The following is a 19267-nucleotide window of genomic DNA, read 5'->3' as shown; positions in this document are numbered from 1 at the left end:
CAGTCCTGACAAGAAACAGTCTCCATTTGCCCTCCATTTAATTAAATTGCAATCTAGGAGAACCAACTGTGATGTTATTTCCTAAGATTCTTTCTTGCTTGCATCAGATCCAGTTTTTTTTTTTTTACTCTAAACCTTTTTTCTCTTACAGTACAAGCAAGTGGAGCAGTACATGTCCTTCCACAAGCTGCCGGCTGACATGCGGCAGAAAATCCACGATTACTATGAACATCGCTACCAGGGAAAGATCTTCGATGAGGACAGCATCCTTAACGAGCTCAACGACCCGCTCAAAGAGGTGAGACACAACTACCTCATAGTAGTGCTGACCCAGGGCCAGAGCTTATCCAGCCACGGGTACATTTCAACCTAAGCATCTCAGAAAATAAGTGCTGATCTAGGAAAATCTCCCTGTCTGGACACATAATCGCTTTCATTTGGATATGAAAGGAAACATCTTATCTTAGATCTTCACTACTTTGTTATTATTTCAATGCCACGTTCTTTAAGCCCTAGTAACTGCGTATGGCAGATTTACTCATCTGCATCAGTAACGCTGTGTCTGGGTATTGGTAGGTTATATTAGACTGATTTATAAAAATCTGATATCAGCCCCCCAACATCCACAGCTGACAGCTGTCAAAACACAGATGTCCTTATAGAAAAATTAAGTCTTTATGTCTTAAGTTTTTATGATGCCATAATGAAGATTAATGTCTACTGTACATCTGACTGAAGTAATGAATTCCATACCAACATTAAATTAAAAGTAAGTCTAAGAATTATATCCCATGAATACAACACAAAACACCCAGCGTGGTGAATTGAATATATGAAAGTAAGCCATTAAAATTAAATCAATATGACACGAAAGCAATGCTTAATGCTGTGAAAAAAAGACTAAAATTCATATATACATAATGAGATACATATTAAATACTGTTAATAAATAATACATAAATAAATTCTAGGTTGTTTTGCATAATATTACAAATGTGTTTTCCATAATACTTTGTGTAATATTAAGCATAAATATGAATTATACCTTTCTTGTTTTGCATAACATATTGTCTTAAATACATTACCTTTTTTGCATTACTGTTCAGCTGTCAATTGTGTTTTCTTTCTGTTTAGCCAAACAGAAAATTGTGAATATAAAATTAATAACTGTTTTAATACATAGGTACTGGGATATATATTCAAACAAAAATATTGCACAGTTCTAGGTTGTTTTGAACAATAATAAAAAAATATTGTCTTAAATGCCTTAATTGTCTTAAAAATTGTGATAAAAATGGCCACTTTTAAAATAAATATTGAGATACGTCTTCAGTATTGTCAGAAGGCAGCAAAATAAAAAAAAATAAAATATATATATATATATATATATATATATATAAAGTAAAATAAGTAAAAAAAAGTTAAAAAAATAAATAAAAATAAAGAATTGGTTGAAAAAAATGCTGCATAGTTGAAATCCACTATTCAATAAAAATGAAAAAGTCAAGCACATTGCATTGTGGGATACAGTACCCAACATAATGTGCTCTATTGTACAGTATACATAACATTTTGGTAAATATTAAAGGTCATCTAGATATTCTGCAAGTACAAATTAGCATGCAGTAGATATATATATATATATATATATATATATATATATGCATTGGAAGTGTATCAAGATAAGCAAGAATGCAGCACTCGTGTCATCGTGAATGAGCAGACAGCGTGAGTGTCTATTATGACACAGCAAAAATGAGAGATAACATTGACACCTGGCTTCATCCCCAAAACACCTTTAACTCCCGGCAGCATCATCTCTCCCTCCCTCCCTCCCTCCTCCATCTCTCTCTTTCCCTCGGTTGGTCAGGGCTGCTATTTTTACATGCACCGCCTTGTGACAAACCAGCTTTAAATAGATAAAGTCTCCAGCTTGTCTCCCTAGTGGAGGTAAAGGTTTGGACGTGGCCATCAAACTCATTATTCCTCCTGTGTGATTGCAGTCTGAACCTTCCTGGCGCTTTTCTGACTATGCCATGATTTAAAGCTCAGTGCAAATGTATTCTTCACACCCAAGCCACACCAAACAAACACATCCTTCACCCCAGAAGCATGGAGACAAGAAAGACTGAAGATTATGTGCATCAGGCTTTCAGTTAATGACTGAAGTGAGCTTGACACTGACTGTATGTGCACCATAAAATAAGCTCACTGCAATGCAGTGGAAGAGTATAGAGGCTGGTGATTGTCGCAGAGGAGAGCTAAGCAAAAAGTAAAAAAAAAAACCCAAAAAAACAAAAAAAAACTTTGAAATCTGTAGTTTATAAATAAATTTTTAGATCGCCCAGCCCTACTAAAAAAAAAAAAAAAAAAAAAAAAAAAAATATATATATATATATATATATATATATATTAAACATTCACATTAAACATATTTGTTTTTGCTGACAGTTAAAAATGAAGCAACATTGTGATTATATATAATTTAAGACATACGTAAATACTGAGATGCATATCAAATGTCAGAAAAAACATTAAGACACTTTTTAATTATTTGTATATATGATACCTTTCTTGGCTGTTTTACAAATAAATAAATAAATACATACATATTTAACGTTTTCTCTTTCTCTTGTTCCACAGAAAATTGTGGATATGAAATTAAGACTCAGTGTGATAAAAAAAACACCCTTCATATAATTTCAGATATAAATATTGAGATTCATATAAAATATTATCAGAAAGCAAAAACCATTATTATAATATATATATAACCATATATTACACCTTTTTTTTGGTGTATTTATTTTTATTAATATATATATATTTGTTACAGTATATATATATTAATTTTAAATATATTAAATGTTTCACATTTGTTCATTTACTGTATATTTATCTGTTGAAAAACATTTATTTAAATAAATAAATAAATAAATGTTTTGTTTTTGTTAATATTACATCTTTATATTAATAGCAAAAAATAAAAATGCTATCTTAAATGTGATTTATTTATTTCCTATTCTATGTGTATAGAGAATGTTATGTATTCTTTCCCTTTTTGTCTCACAGGAAATTGTGAATGCAAAATTAAGCAACAAATTTTTTGTTATAAAAAAAACTTAAAATCAATTAAAATCAATAATAAAAATAATAATAAATAGTTCACACAATTTCAGTTATAGATAATACATGCATAGCAAATATTTTAAAATAATAAATAAAAAAATAAATAAAATGTTTATTTTACACATTTTAAATTGTTCTACAAAAACGCAAAACATCACAAACATAAATGCATTTCTCTTTCTTTACTGTTTGATGTTTGTTGATAGTTTTTCCTTGTTTTGTCCCACAGGAAATTGTGAACTTTAACTGTCGTAAGCTGGTGGCCACCATGCCACTGTTTGCAAACGCAGACCCTAACTTTGTGACGGGAATGCTGAGTAAGCTAAAGTTCGAAGTCTTCCAGCCTAACGATTACATCATTCGCGAGGGGACCGTGGGTAAAAAAATGTACTTCATTCAGCATGGAGTGGCCAGCGTCATCACCAAATTCAGCAAAGAGCTGAAACTCACCGACGGATCCTACTTTGGAGGTCAGTTCAAAACTCAGATTGTTTCCTCTGTTTATGTCAGATTCCTTCATGGTTTAAAGCACAATTACAACACAATCAAATAAAAAATACAAACATTAACCCTAACCAGAGCGATGCAATTCCTGCAAGTGCATCATTTCGTACTGATGGACCAAAATCAAACTGACGTGAACAGTACAAACCACAAGCTTTTAACTCTGAGAACAGCCACACAGTGCTTTATAATTCAGAGATTATGTCACGAATGACCTTGATGTCACGTGTTCTTCAGTGTTACCTAAGCTGCAAGATTGTGGGAACAAAAATTGAAATTAAATCTTTTTTCTCACGATTCATGAAGGTTGTGCCTGCTCTAGCATGGGTGCACTGCGATGCCAGCCACCTGCTCCAGTAGAAAACCATCTGCTACTGGTATTTTGGCCCGTAGCGGGAATGCTGCTGGCATGTGTGCGTTTGTACACGGGGGCGAACGTGTGTCAAAGCTGCTGGCAGTGTCAGGAAATCTCTTCCTCCTCATTGCCTTCTGATAGAAACTCAACACACATTGACCTTGGTCCTAAATTAAATGGAGATCAAACAAAAGCATGCAGGACAACCCAATTTACACACTTTTTAAAGAGTAGCATTAAGTCAGGCTGCGTTCAGTGTAAGTTTTTGACCACCATGCAATTTTCTGTGACCAATATTAAAGCTGACACTAAAAGATTCAGAAAAAATATTTTATTGACTGATTAAAAATAGCTAAATAGCCATATATAGCTATCAGCAATTAATTAATACAAAATAAATACAAATTCTAGCTAAATACTAAATACTATTTATTTCAGTTAGTTAGTATGTTATAATATTTATAACAAAACAATTCATTATAAATATAATAATTTTAATAATAAGAAACAAATTAAATAAACCATGTATTATTATTATTATTAAATTAAATACAAAACCAAGCAACTGGATCTATAAACCCAAAACATTTCTACTGATACTTATACTTTAATACCATGAGCTGTTCAATTTTAATAATAATAATAATAATAATACAGACAAATGATCAATAAAAATAATTAATATTAATTGTAATAAATATAAATGAATAAAATAAGGACTATTGTAAAGTAGGTAAATTATGACAATGATGACTATTAGTATGATTTTATTATGATTATTATCATAATTATTATTATTATTGAAATTAATAAATAATAATAATTAAAAGGCTTTTTTAATACAATTAATGCATTTATTGTTGTTGTTATAGTTTAATACTAATAAATACAGACACAAATTTTTTTTTATTATAATAATGATAATGATGACTTTTGTAGTGATCTGAAATCTTTGCACTGATTCTCACACCTTAAAACTTTAATAATAATGATGATAATAATAAAAATAGTTATTGTTATTATTATTTTTTATTATTATTGTTATTATTTAAAACGTGCATTATTCAAAGCATTCATGTAAGTAAACTAAAGTTCTGGCAGTGTGTCGTGAGGTGAGGGCCAGTTAAGGTGAAGCGCTGATCATGATAAATCAGGCAAACCACGTCCGTTAGCTCACAGCTGGGATACGTGCCAACTGACGGGCCTCCAAGGCTATGAGGTCAAGTGTCATTTCCATTTGCAGAGGCCCAAGAGGAGGGCTGGTTGATTGGACACTCTTTTGTCACGGTGAGAGAGACACCTTCACACATTTGCTAGCTTAGGCGCTAACTCGTTCAGGCACTCATCAACCGCTGGCAGGCGGCCACAGACGTGCAAAGTAAGACAATTACTACAAGAATCTGAAATTTCACGACGTTTCATCATGTTGTTGCTTTCTGACTCTCTCCATCTCTCTTGACTTTTTCTGTCGCTGTTATTGGGTTGTGAAAATGTGCATTATGGTGACATTTGAGCTTAATGAACCAATTAGAAATAGAACAGCTCGCAAAAGTACTTTTGCCGTCCTCACCTTTTTAGTGTACCGCATGACGCAAGAGAGATGGCACTTTTCCATTAAAAGACTTGAACGTCTTGTTCCCAATCCCAGCTGGAGAGTGTTGTTAGCATGTCCCGCGGGCTACACAGACTTTTTCCACAGCATTTTTCCTGTCCAGGACAAAATGTCAAGGGTATCATCTCTAGACTCTGTAAATAATGCTACAAATATGTCATTTTGTAGCACAGGATGAACAGTCCTACATTTACAGCAAATATATTCACAAAATCAGTAGTCATATGTTATTTACTCCAGTTTACAGACATACATAGAGTATGTACTCATACACATCTCAAGGTGAAAGACAGGGCCATTTGCACTTCTCTTAGCACTAAGGACTTTTCTTCCCGAATACAGATTACACCAGACTGTGGACAAGATTAAACTGTCACTGACGACTCAGGTTCATTGACAACAAGGCTCATTACAAATCTCTCTGTGAGACACTTTGAATATGCACTTTGTTCAATGATACACTTACTTCTCAATCGTTAATGGGGCACAGTTTCTGGTATTTAGGTAAAAATAAAATGCTTATTTTCAAAATATTTACAATATTAATAATAATAACGACGATAATAATAATAATAATAATAATAATAATAATAATTATTATTATTATTATTATTATTATTATTATTATTATTTGTTTAATAATATAAATAATGTATTTTATAATAGTAATAATAAACAATCACAATAATTTATTATTATTATTATTATTATTTGTTTAATAATATAAATAATGTTGTATTTTATAATAGTAATAATAAACAATCACAATAATTTATTATTATTATTATTATTTTTATTTCGGTTGTTGTTGTTTTAAATAATACATATAATTATAAATAAAATGTTATTGTTATTATACAAATAAAGCAATTATATTTATATTACAAAACACAAACAAAAAAAATAACAATCAATGGAACAAATAAATACAAAAATATTATTATTATTATTAATAATAATAATACAAATAATTATAAATAAAATTGTATTGTTATTTTAGAAATAAAGCAATTATATTTATATTATAAAACACAAACAAAAAAGGAACAATCAATTGAGCAAATATATCATTCTTATTATTATTATCATCATTATTATTATCAATAGTAATAATAATAATAATAGTTGTTGTTGTGGTGGTTTCTTTGCATAATAATATAAATAATTAAAATTGTTTTAAAAGAACTATAAATCAATATATTTATTGATATTAATAGTAGTGCTTTCAAATGATTAAAGTTTTTGTTTACATAATATATGTGTGTATACTGTGTTTATTATGTATATATAAATGCACACACATATAGTATATTTTTTGAATTCATATAATTGATATTATATACAAAAAATGAAATGTATAAACATTTTATTTTAAATATATACATGCATGTGTGTGTATTTATAAATGCATAATAAATATACACAGTACATACACATATATTATGTAAACAAAAACTTTTATTTTGGACGCGATTAATCACAATCAATCATTTGACAGCACTAATTAGTAGAAGTAGAAGTAGTAGTAGTATTAGTAGTAGTAGTAGTAGTAGCAATAGGAATATACAAATTAAGTATTTTTTACAATTGAACTACTACTACTACTACTGCTGCTATTTTAAATAGGTGATACTAACAAATACTTCGTAATCCACTATTTAGTGCTGAAGTATGCATGGTGAGTCCAAACTTTTTTTCATGATTATAAAAAAATGTTCTTCGAAAGCTCGCCGACCAAGCTACACAAGGCAATTATGCTAATAATTTTGGGCTAGCATTGAAGATGCTCAACCAGCTTCCTTCTCCAACGAGTTACCTCCATTATCTAAAACATGTAATTTATCTGTTCCCCACAGAGATTTGCCTGTTGACGAAAGGTCGTCGTACAGCTAGTGTCCGCGCTGACACCTACTGCCGACTTTTCTCGCTGTCAGTGGACCATTTCAACGAAGTCTTGGAGGAATATCCCATGATGCGCCGTGCTTTCGAAACAGTGGCCATCGACCGCTTGGACCGCATCGGTAAGACCAGAAACCCAACCTTAGCCTTCTCTTCTAGTCTAATGCCTGAACCTTGTGTGTGTTTATTGCGGGTTTGTCCTGTCCTTCATCGCACCACAACCATCTACCATTGTGTTGCATGATGTGTCTGTATCAACCTGTCCTCCAACCAATACGCTTGTATAGGTCGTTTGTCCAAATCCCTGAAATACGACCCATCAGAGCGTATACTACAATTGCGCCCCTATCGGCAACAGGTCGTTTTCATATTAATGTTTTGTACTCTTTTATTTGCCCTCTGGTTTGTGTTTCGTGTAGCTCAGTTAGTAGATTATTGTGTTATACCTTGATATGTAATCATGCTATTATGGGTTCGATCCCAGGGAATGGACGTGCACGAAAATGTATATGCTCAATAAATCATAATTTAGCATGATTTCTGTGAGGGTTAGGTTTAGGGGTGGGGTTAGGTGTGGTCATTCGAACGAATAAACCACCTAGTAAAATATGTAGGAAATACTGTGAGATCGGTGTAAAACGCCACACATTGCATTTAAATAAACGTGCGTTTTGATTGGTAATGACGTTATACGTCAATTCATGACGACAGACGCAACGCGATACTGTAATTATTTTTACGCCCGCTAGAGGGTGCTTAACTTTAAAACGTAAATATAGGTCGTAATAAATGCTTGCACAAACGACCTATATGGTCGTTTTTTTGTTGGAGGATAGGCTAGTCTGTATATGCTACCTTATTTTCTCTCTTTTTTTTTTTCTCCAAATATTTTGTATGGATTATAGCCATTATAAATCGTTAGAACTAACTGTAAATGCAATTAAGGAATTGGTAATCTGTCGGTAAGCGACAGTGCATGTAGCCGTTCTGCCCGGGGCTGGTCGCCCTGCTGGTTTTGTTTTAATGTCATCCCCAAATGGACGCATGGAGGGTGGACGGAGGCAAACCCTCACCAGCATGAGCCTCCACTCCACTCCCCAACCTCGCACACCTGGGTATGAGCACCACCCCGTCCTCCCTTGACCCCTAGACGCAGCAGTGTGCCCCCTAGAGGGGGTTTGAGCTGGTGCACTAAAGGGCAAGGGCTGAAATAATTACCTATCAATTAGAACCAGTTCTTCACATGTTAGTATAGTCCCTGCTTGTTTAAAGTGCTTACTTTATTATATATTTTTTTAAACATTACAACAGGCTTTTCAATTCAGATGCACACACGTAAGTATAATTTTATAAGGATCGTTTTGCAACATTAGTTAGTAGATTGGGAGCTATGATCTAACACTGAACAGTACAGCATTTACTAATTTTGTTAAATGTTTATTTAGAAAAAAAATTCACTCTTTGTGCGGTTTGTACACACTGAACTAAACATGCCATTTTGAAGTAGAAAGACTGAAAATGTTTCTATAAAAATATACTCCAGTAACTAATTAAGTAACTAATATTTTATTTATTTCAAGGCAAAAAATAGTTTTTACAGTGTATGAGTTTATATAAATGTAATTTGAATCCAGCATGTTAGCAGTGGCATGTTTATGAATTAATTTATTAGTAAAAGTTCATGATATCCAATGTATTTCTAATTAATGTTAATGAATTGAGCCTTATTGTTAAGTATTAACCACTTTATTTTAACAACTCTGTTCACAAAACATATTGTTCCAAAGCAGTATTTAAAGTTTATTTTTGTAGAGTTTATTTGTGCAGAATTTGCATGAGTCACCTTAACATTCATTAAATGACAGCATTAACATCTGAAATATTACATTTAAAATTAAGAAACACCTTAAACACCCTCCTCATTTTTCACTACAGCACATTCACTCCTTAACTGAATGTTCTTTTTTCCATAAAAACATGTCCTAAAATTAGCATTATTTTTGTACTATGCTTTAAAAAAGTCTTATTTTATTTTAAAACCAGTCGGCTTGATGTACTATTTCCCCACTAAACACAAATCCATTATCACTCACACCACTCTTCATAGAAATACTGAAAAGAAGGATTTCTCTTTCAACCAGTTTCAAAGGAACAATGGAAAATTAAAAAAAGGATTTTATTCAAGCTATCTTAAGACACATCAGGTTCTGTAATGCTGCATATTTTAGTCTTTGTCTCATTGTTGAGATACAGACCACCGCCCATCATGAATTTGAATTGTGTGGAATTGAAATGTGAGCTAATGCATTCTGAACATTCGGAGAACATCTGTTTGATGTTCTGCACCATTCAATGGGTTCGATCTATGACCTTGTCACCACTTTTTTGTACTATTCAATTGAATTCTCTGTCACAACGGTTTACAGTATAGGGTCTAGACTCTAGAGCATGAGCCTTGTTACTCTTCACCCAACATTTCCATGAATCTTTTATTCAATAGGAATATTAAACTAGTTTGTGACAGAGCAGATTTGAAGTGAAGCACAAATGCATCTTAAATTCAGTGGTCACATCCAAACATAGCTTCAAAATATGGATTTCTTTTAAAAAGGTGGGTTGATATGATTATATGATACAAAGTATAAACTGTGTCTTGTGTTTTTGTGCACCTTTTGATTTCACAGTTCATAAGATAAAACCAGAAGATAATTTAAGATGTGACCTGAAAACGCAAAGTAAATGTTTCTCCTTTAAGCATATGAATCGGTTATGACGTACAGTATACTAATATAGCATGAAGCCCTGCATAATTTCACAACTTGAGTGCATGAAACATGCTAGAAATATAAAACAATATCACTGTTTAAGTTCCATTATACAGTCATTGGGATTCAATAAAAAATGAGCACCTGCTTGCCTGCATCCAAAAAGTTAGATATACTGTAGGTTCAAATGTTATTTCTTTTGAACCTTTTTCCTTGGTTCTTTTTATTTTTGTGTTTATTTGCTCAATTCTGGCATGTTGCTATTGACTTGCCTTGCACTAAAAGTTGGATTGGATTGGTTTGGATCAATATGCCCAAACTATTGTGACATGCACGTCACAACTAGTCAATAACAGGCCAATATAATGAAATTCAATTGAATTAAATGAAACCCTAAGACGACAGTATGCATTACGCTGTCCAAATTCAAAACTAGGATTATATCTACCACCATCTCTGTTTGAGGCATTGACATTACCACCCTTTAAACGCCTGTCACAAAGGCTGTACACACACAGTTTGTAAACAAAGCCAATACGTGCATTTGTCCTTTCATGTGGAGAACGGGCTTGTACTAAATTGACACTGCAAGTTGTCATCACTTCCAAAAACGTTCGATTTGACATAAGTCCAACTAAAACAAGGGGTCTTGTCTCATACAAGGGAAAAATACGGACCGTGACATGATTGCTGCTCCATGTACTGTTTTTTGGACTGCAAATGCTTGTCTTGTCCTAAGCAAAAGAATTTGACAAAAAAGAGAAAACTAAAGTTAGTATGCATTAACCAGAATGACATGCTGTACAATTGATGTATCTATCTTTATTTAAAAATTATTTGACCAGGAGCCCCTCTTGAGATGAGCTCATCTCGTTTTCAAGAGTGTCCTGGCCGACCAGTAGGCAGCAGGTAAATTCCTCATGACGATCCAGATTTTCCCCCCTCACATCTGAAACAATCCACAGGCTTAAGGCAGCCAGCATGCGTTCAGGGCACACAGTGGACCTCAAAACGAAGGTTAAATCAAACTAATAAAACGCCATTGTAAGTAAAAACAAGGTTGCATGCTATTGTTAAAATCAAGACAAGTAATTTTTATGTCTTGTTTGGGCATTTATCCTATGTAACTGTCTTTAAAATAATCAATGCATGCATACTATTTGATCGGTTCTAGAAATTCCAAAAGATGTGCTTCACTTAAGGTTTTTATTGCAAGAAAAGAATCATAATGATAACAACGCTGCTGCTTGTTGTGATGAATGTTGCTAAACACACACAAAATGTTTCATTCTGTTTGAATTCTTATTTGTCTGTATCTTTAATAATGGTGGGAAAGATGCTTTAAAATGAGCTTGGTTAATCTATTTATAGTACAGTAGTCAACATTTGAAGTGGATCCAAACCTTTCATCAAAGTTGTCCTTAAACCAAAATACCTTCTTGTCTTAGGACGACTTTGATTAACTTTTTTTGATCCACTTCAAATGTTGACTACTGTAGTTATAGTCAAGCTACTTTAAATGTTTATCTATATATAAAGATACAGTAAGATAGCTAGAGGGGTAACATATTAATACATTATTAAATATACAAGATTGAATTAGCAATGTCAAAGACTTTAAAATCAGAGACAGTTAAAAATAAGACAAAAAAAGTACAAAAATATATATCATTTAAACAAACTTTTTATATAAAGATGGTAACCTAAAATGCTTACTATGAAACAAAAGAAAAAAAGAAGAGCAGCCCACAAAAAAGTGACTTAAAAAACAGATAAAAACAGATAAACTAGTGTTACACTACTGATAAATGTAATACAATTTGTAACGTTGCCGCTGATTTTATTTTAGCAACCTAGCTCTCAAAGACAGATTTCCCACACCATTAGACAATGAATTTCCATGACTTTTTCATTTGCGATAAAGATAAGGTGTTTATATCACTCTTTTACATTCGCAAAGAGCCAGTTAAACATTTTAATGCAGGCTTGGTTTTAAAATTCTCAGATATTTCCAGGTTGACTGTGTATTTACCCGTTACATCCCTACCTCTCAAACTAGTGTAAGTTTACACAGATTCTCAAACTAAACTCAAACTAGTTTACACACTTTTACATGTTAGCAACAGAAGCTAAAATATACAGTAGGCAGCTTTCTTTCAATGAGCTCAATGGTGTGCCTCATTCACGGCTCACTGTGTTCCACTTATTAATTAGAGAATGGGAGGCAGACTCCAGGTTATTATGCATCTTAAGTGACACAGATACAAAGAAATGAAGCCCAGAATCCCCATTCAGCCCACAGAAGAATGTAGCAGAGGGATAATGTGTCTCAGCGGAGGCCGTCAAGCTTAGAGGTGAAATAGAATGTTCTGTTCTGCTGAATGTCCAAGAGCTTTCAGTGGAGATGTGTTTTTCCATACAAGCCCCATGTAATAGGTTTTGTTCTGAAAGAGTCTGTGGGTTACTGTGTAATCAATGCTAAAGCAATGTTCAGAATGTCTTTTTTAATAGGTCTTCTTGCTCACAATCAAACTCCCCACGAAAAAAAGAAAAGAAAACAATGAAACTAAGAGAAAATTGAGAGTTTTACTTAAAACTGAGCACTGGTCCCAACGGTGTCTCAAACTTTGGTTAGATTAGACAAAATACCCAAGTCTGCTATTAAGCTGTTATAATATAAAATAACATTTCTCATAAAATTCTTTTGATTAGTACTCCTAGCAATTGCCTTTTTTACTTCTGCGGAATTTTAGGAAAAACATCTGAGACTTACCTGAAAAACTTTATTTTCATATGTATTATTTGTGCACAGTTTACATTTTTATTCCATAAGATGAACTGAATGTACAATACAACACTGAGACACAATTTGTAAACTTAGAGCATCTAAAGCATTGCACATCTAAGCTTGCACAACTTTAGAAATATAATAGCGGACATTTTGCAATTTTATAGAAATTTTGTGATTATATCAAAATGCGTTCACCTAATTTGACATTGTTTTTTTTTTTTAAATTAAATTAGCATTATATCATATGTTTTGTATAGAGAATATTTAATTAATCTGTTGATAGTTTGTTTATTAATTGACGAAAAAATATTAATACACTGTTTTTCTATATGTGTTATATATAATGCATTAAATTATGATCGTACTTAACATTATTAATGTGATTAATTAACTACAATGAAATCAACATATTAATTCAATATTCTCTAAGCCTAAAGGGTAAAACATCATCAGAGAACTACAAATGTTTATGTTTTAGAAGCTGATTACTAATTAGATCAATTTAGTTTTCATATTTTGTTATGTAATGCAATGACATTCATGCATTTTTAAATGTGACTGAAGTGTTTGAATATTTTTTGGCTTATACTGCAAGCCAAATTCTTAGTTTAGTACAACCCAAGATTATGTAATTCCCTGCAGAAATTCCCCGTAGATTTGGTTGAGGGCAAGACTTGGTCAGTAAAACATGACATACAGTATCAATTCAAAGCTCCTGCAAGGGTGTCAGAGAGCGTCTACACTTTAAACATATCCAGCAGAACATTTAATCTGGAAGGAGCTTGTCTAGATCCTCTTCTCCACTGGCCTTTAGAGTCCTGTGAATAACATGTTTTTGGTCAACTCCTCATTCACAGAATTCACGTTACCTCCAAACCTCTTTTCAGACATCACGTATAGTCTATAAACATACAATGCGTGTTCATTTAGAAGTAGACCGTAGTCTCTTCAGTGTTCATCTGGATTCATTTCACTGTGACTGCCAGTAGATTACCCATCGTGGCCTTTGCCTTCTGAGAATGAATACGCAAAGGCCATTTCTCTCAGGGTGGGTTGCAAACATCAGGGGCAGTCAGTCACTATTTTAACCCACTCCAAAATGCATCTCAGGTCGGACTGCCTCTCTTCAAAACTCACCCAGCCTTGTTTACCACTTCCAGACTAGTCTATACGCAATTGTGTATATTTGGATATGCAAGGATACGACAGGCCTGTAAAACCTCAGAGACGTCTCCAGGGAGGTCTTTGTACTTACTGCGATTATGTACATGTTATTCCCATCCCCCTGAATAACCGGTCCTGTCGAGACCAGACTTGTTCATCCTCCTTTCTTTCTTCAGTGACATATGATATCTCTCATTTTCTGCCTCAGCTCATAACAAATGATATAGTGCTGAAACTCAGCGTAATTGGTTATTGAGAACAGCCTTAAATAAAATATACGCATTACAGTAAGTTATTAGGAGACAGTATTTAAATTCATTCATCCTGACAGTTACTGTCCTGCGCTAGCACATTATGCTTTTAATAGCAGATCATATTGTTCTTATTTTAATTTAAACCATCATCCATCTGGCGCTGATGGCTTATGTCCCATACTTTTGGCTATGTAGTATATGCTTTAACAAGAAAAGCATTATTTTCATATCACATTAAATCTTCTGTGCCTGTCCACTTTGAAGCCATCTTGGTTCGTAAAGTCTTTTTCCCATTTATTTTTATATAGGGATTAAAAAATAAATTAATAAAATAAATAATAAAATAAAAATCAATAAAGACTTAAAAATGACTCCAAAATGACATTATTTATAAAAATAACAGCATTACAAAAAAAACTAAACAAAAAAAACATAGTAAAATAATAAAGATTTTAACAGTGAATAAACAATCCCATGACTGAAGCATTGCAACTAATATTGCAATAATAATAATTAAATAAAAACAATAATTCAACATTTGCCATAATTTTTTTATTGCAAAATACTCAAATTCAGTTGCTATGTATTGAAGACTTTATAAAATGCCAGTGCTGTCACAAAGACAAGTGATTTCTGAAATGAACCACTATTTCAGCGGTGCCTGACAGGTAGTAGTGACAATTTACACATGGTTTAAAAAATAAAATAAAATGAAGGCTAGTAGCATTAACTCATTGTTCATTAAACTTTTGCAAAGCAAAAAGCAAAAAATCTGACTAAAATTGCATTCTTTCTCTAATCAGAAAGTTGTGTAATAGTCTTTCCTTAATGATTAAATATATAACGATTCTGTGCTCAACACTGCAGACAGTTTGATTGTAAAAGTTTATATGTCCCACAGCAGCTGGGTCGTGAAACTGTGCCTCCTGCCTGATTCCCTCTTACAGCTACAACTGAGAGATTGATAGCCTATTGCCTTATGCCTTCAGCTCATAAGAGCCTTACTCAGTCATCTTGTGTTACAATAGAGCTATGCTCAGCTATTGTGTATGAAAGGGCAGTAATAGTAGAGGTTCATGGAAAAATCGATACATCCCTCATTTATGATAGAAGCAAAACTGTGACTTGAGTAAAAGAAGCACATCTAAGTCCATTTGGCACACTGGAGTGAAGTTAAATTCATATTTGATAATAATCTCACAGCATTTTCTACAAACATTAGCTGATCAATCTGTTCATTTTCTTTATTGCTGGTTCAAACTTTGGCATTTATTTCACAGTAACCCTCAAATAGATGACTGTTAACTGCACTGATCAATGATTCTACTTCTATGTAGACTATGGAAGAATAGGAGTTCCACAAATAAATAAATAAATAAATAAATTAGATAAAATTAAAAAGGCATAATCAGTATAAATAAAAATATAAATAACTTTTCAAATTGAAAAAATAAATAGTTATTTTAAATTCATGTTTAAAATGTAGCAAAATATAACAAACTATAAAGTATATTTCATATTTACATATTTAAATTGATTAGAAAAACTTGCACTAAAACTGCTTAGCTTTATTTATTTTCCAATTGCCTTTCTTTGTCCTTCTGCTAAATACAATTTCTTTTCACTGTTACATTTAACTTTGACTTATTTTTTTAACACTTACATTTTTGTTAACTTTTTTTTTTTTTGTCTTTTAAAAAAAATATATTTTTAAAGTGACACTCCTAGTCCTCCATTGTAAAACACTAACACAAAAACATAGCTTAGCCTAGCTAACAGGGTAGATGGACAATTAAAAAAAGAAAAGAAGCTACTTTAAGTATTTAAGAGAAGAGACAATAACAGTAGTGAATACAACAACTACAACTAAGTTTATACAAAAATATCCTAGAAGAGGCTTATAGGATCCTTAGCTGCTTATTAATTTATATTTTATTTTTCATAGTGGAGGCCTACTACTACTCAGTGTAGTGCAATAGAACTGTGTGTCTGTCCTACTACAGTAGTACTAGATACCCTGCTGGAAAACTAACTGCTTTGACATACCTGGTATATCTTGTCTCCTAGCCTGGCCAAGCTTGTCCACAGCTAAGTTTAGCTGGTTGTGGTCTCAAAGATCATCTAAAACCAGCAAACAGACCAACCTGACCAGACTAGGGAGACCAGTAAAGACAAGCAAACCAGATTAGAAAAGAAAAAATTGATACTTGTTCTTCAGCAGGGTAATGAAACTCGTACCTTATCTATGGTGTGCTTGGAAAATGTGATGTATTAGACTCAAAATGTGTGTATTTGCTCTAGCGATAGTGAAAAACAAATGTGCATTGAGACTGAGTGCAAAGCCATAAGGTAAGCACCTCCAGTTGTTGAATCCAACATCAGTCTGACTTCAAAACCTCTACTTAGTGACTAGCCTCCCCTTTCTACATTTGTGAAACCTTTGTGCTTCTCCTCTCACTGTTCAACACCCTTTGTTTCCCAATTTGGGCTAGATGTTACCCGCTCAGCCCAGACTAAAAACTGACTATCTTCTGGTTTCACCCCCCAAACAGGGAAGAAGAACTCACTCCTGCTCCAGAAATTCCAGAAGGATCTGAACTCTGGCGTCTTCAACACTCAGGAGAACGAGCTGCTGAAGCAGATCATCCGACAGGACCGAGAGATGGTGATGATGGTGGATCGGAAGCAGTCGGTCACGGGGATGAACTCCACGCCGATGTCTGGAAACTCCATCATTAACTCTCCCGCCCAGCCACCGTTCACTACAGCGATCGCTATTCTTGGGAACAACCAATTACAGCAGCAGGCCGCCCCACTAAGCTACAGCACCTCCGCCACTATAACCCCATCAGGCCGCGTGCCTCCCTCACAGGGCGTCACGTTTTCGGCGCCAAGTGTTTCTCATGGCAACTTGAGCACCTCTTCCCAGAATCCTCCTACGCCCTTGCAGCAGCCGGTGGGGGCCATAATATCCCCTTGTTCGTTCACCACATCCATTTGCAGTCCCCCAGTGCAAACCCCTATAGCCAGCCGAACATTCCAGTATGGATCGCCGACGGCCTCCCAACTGTCCCTTGTACAGCAAACCTTACCCCAGCAGCCTTCGCCTGCCTCCATCCCGCAACAACCACAGCAATCACAAGGGGCGTCCCCTCAAAGGAGCGATGTCCACAAAAGCACTCAGGCACTCCAGTCAGGCAGTCTGAGCAAGGACATACGCCACCTCTCTGCCTCGCAGCCGTCACTGCCCCATGAGACCTCATTGGCTGCCCGGGCACATCCTACATCGGGCGAATCGCTCGCTTCCATTCAGCCACCCATGGGATCCGCAGCAGGCGTCCAGGCCCCAGGCTCCGTTCTGCAAAGTAGCATCCGCACCAACGTTCCACAGAGGGTTGCCCTTTTCCGGCAGATGTCATCGGGCGCATTACCGCCGGTCCGCGCGGTGCCCTCTAGTGCCCAGCATAGGGATTCCACAGGCTCCAGGAGAGAGTCGGCAGTCTTAAGTAGTACAGAGACGGAACAAGACAAGATGCGTTTCGCATCGAATTTATGATCCCGTTTTACTTTTTTTCCATGTTCATTTTTTTAAAAGATATTTTGATTGATTTTTACAGAGAGACTAAAAAATGGGGAAAAAATTTTTATTTTTTTTTCCACCAACTTACTCTGAGAAAAAATTATAACCTCATTGCTATCCTGTACAGAATTTCCTTGTACTATATTTTAGACACACTTCCCCTTCAACTTAAGAATGTATATTATACAAATGCATATATGTGCAAATCCAACTAGAATATTTGTCATTGACCATGTGAAAAAAAAAAAAAACTCTAGTATAAATGCAAGTCTTCCTCTCTAACATATTTGACTATAACGTGTCAGAAGATGTTCTTTTCTGTTGATGTTTTTCCTTACGGTTTGGATTTTCGTTATCGTTTTCGTTATTGGAATGCTTTTGAATGTGTTTTCTTTACCGTTTTTGTCCTCAACAAAAAGATGACAAAACAAGTCCAGCATTCAGCAGCTTTTGGCATCACTGTGGAAAATGTTTGCGCAAATCAAACCTGGGAAATACTGAAATGTTTAAAAAGCACATCTAAAAACCTTTAGCGGCTGGAGAAGAAAAAAATATCAGAAAATGCTCGGAGCATCAGATCAAGGTGCAGTTTTGATCTCTGCAATACTTTGTGTTGTGCAGTAATTGCGTTGCATTTCAAGACAGCATTTGTGCTTTAAAGGGAACCAATGTATTGTTTTGTTGTTGTTGTTTTTAATTTTAATTAATTAATTTATTTATTTTTTACAATGGATGTGTGGTCAAGTCGGATGGTTTTATTTTCTATATCTGATTTCAGAACGAGATGGACATTATGAAATGTCACTTAAAGACTGTACATTTACAATATTTATAAAACTAAAGATTATCACCATTATGCAATAGACTGTGATATAAAGATTACCTATATGTGTGTTGTACATAGTTTTGTAGAACTAGTATTTACAAAAGTAATGTGTGGTGCATTTCTCAAACATGGCAATGTCTTATCTCTGTCAGCTGCCTGGGTAATGCCTATATATGCATATATATATATAAATATATATATTCAAATGGTAATATGTGACAACAAACATCAGAAACATTCATTAGAGATAAAAAAAACCTTAATGCAAATAGTAGCATTACACTGTAGCTAGTAGTAAAGACAATATCTACATTAAAAAAAAATATAATGCTGGTCAAAGATAAAGGCATATGAGTGATTACAGTGGCATGACACCACTATGGTGGGG

The 19267-nt window shown here is 34.0% G+C and overlaps 1 protein-coding gene across 1 annotated transcript in view; it reads left to right on the top strand.

Moving 5' to 3' along the window:
- The window catches only part of LOC132117001 (potassium/sodium hyperpolarization-activated cyclic nucleotide-gated channel 1-like), a 98746-nt gene extending 79956 nt beyond the window's left edge, over positions 1–18790 (top strand). Inside the window, exons 5-8 of the mRNA XM_059525983.1 lie at positions 152–298; positions 3359–3599; positions 7457–7621; positions 17026–18790. Of these exons, the coding sequence (XP_059381966.1) occupies positions 152–298; positions 3359–3599; positions 7457–7621; positions 17026–18029 (1557 nt within the window). The 3' untranslated portion in view covers positions 18030–18790. The remainder of the gene's footprint in view (positions 1–151; positions 299–3358; positions 3600–7456; positions 7622–17025) is intronic.
- The last annotated feature ends 477 nt before the right edge of the window (positions 18791–19267 follow it).

The sequence above is a fragment of the Carassius carassius genome, chromosome 36 (genome assembly GCF_963082965.1).
Source record: "Carassius carassius chromosome 36, fCarCar2.1, whole genome shotgun sequence".
Lineage (NCBI taxonomy): Eukaryota > Metazoa > Chordata > Actinopteri > Cypriniformes > Cyprinidae > Carassius > Carassius carassius.
This window is presented reverse-complemented; position numbering and strand designations above follow the sequence as displayed.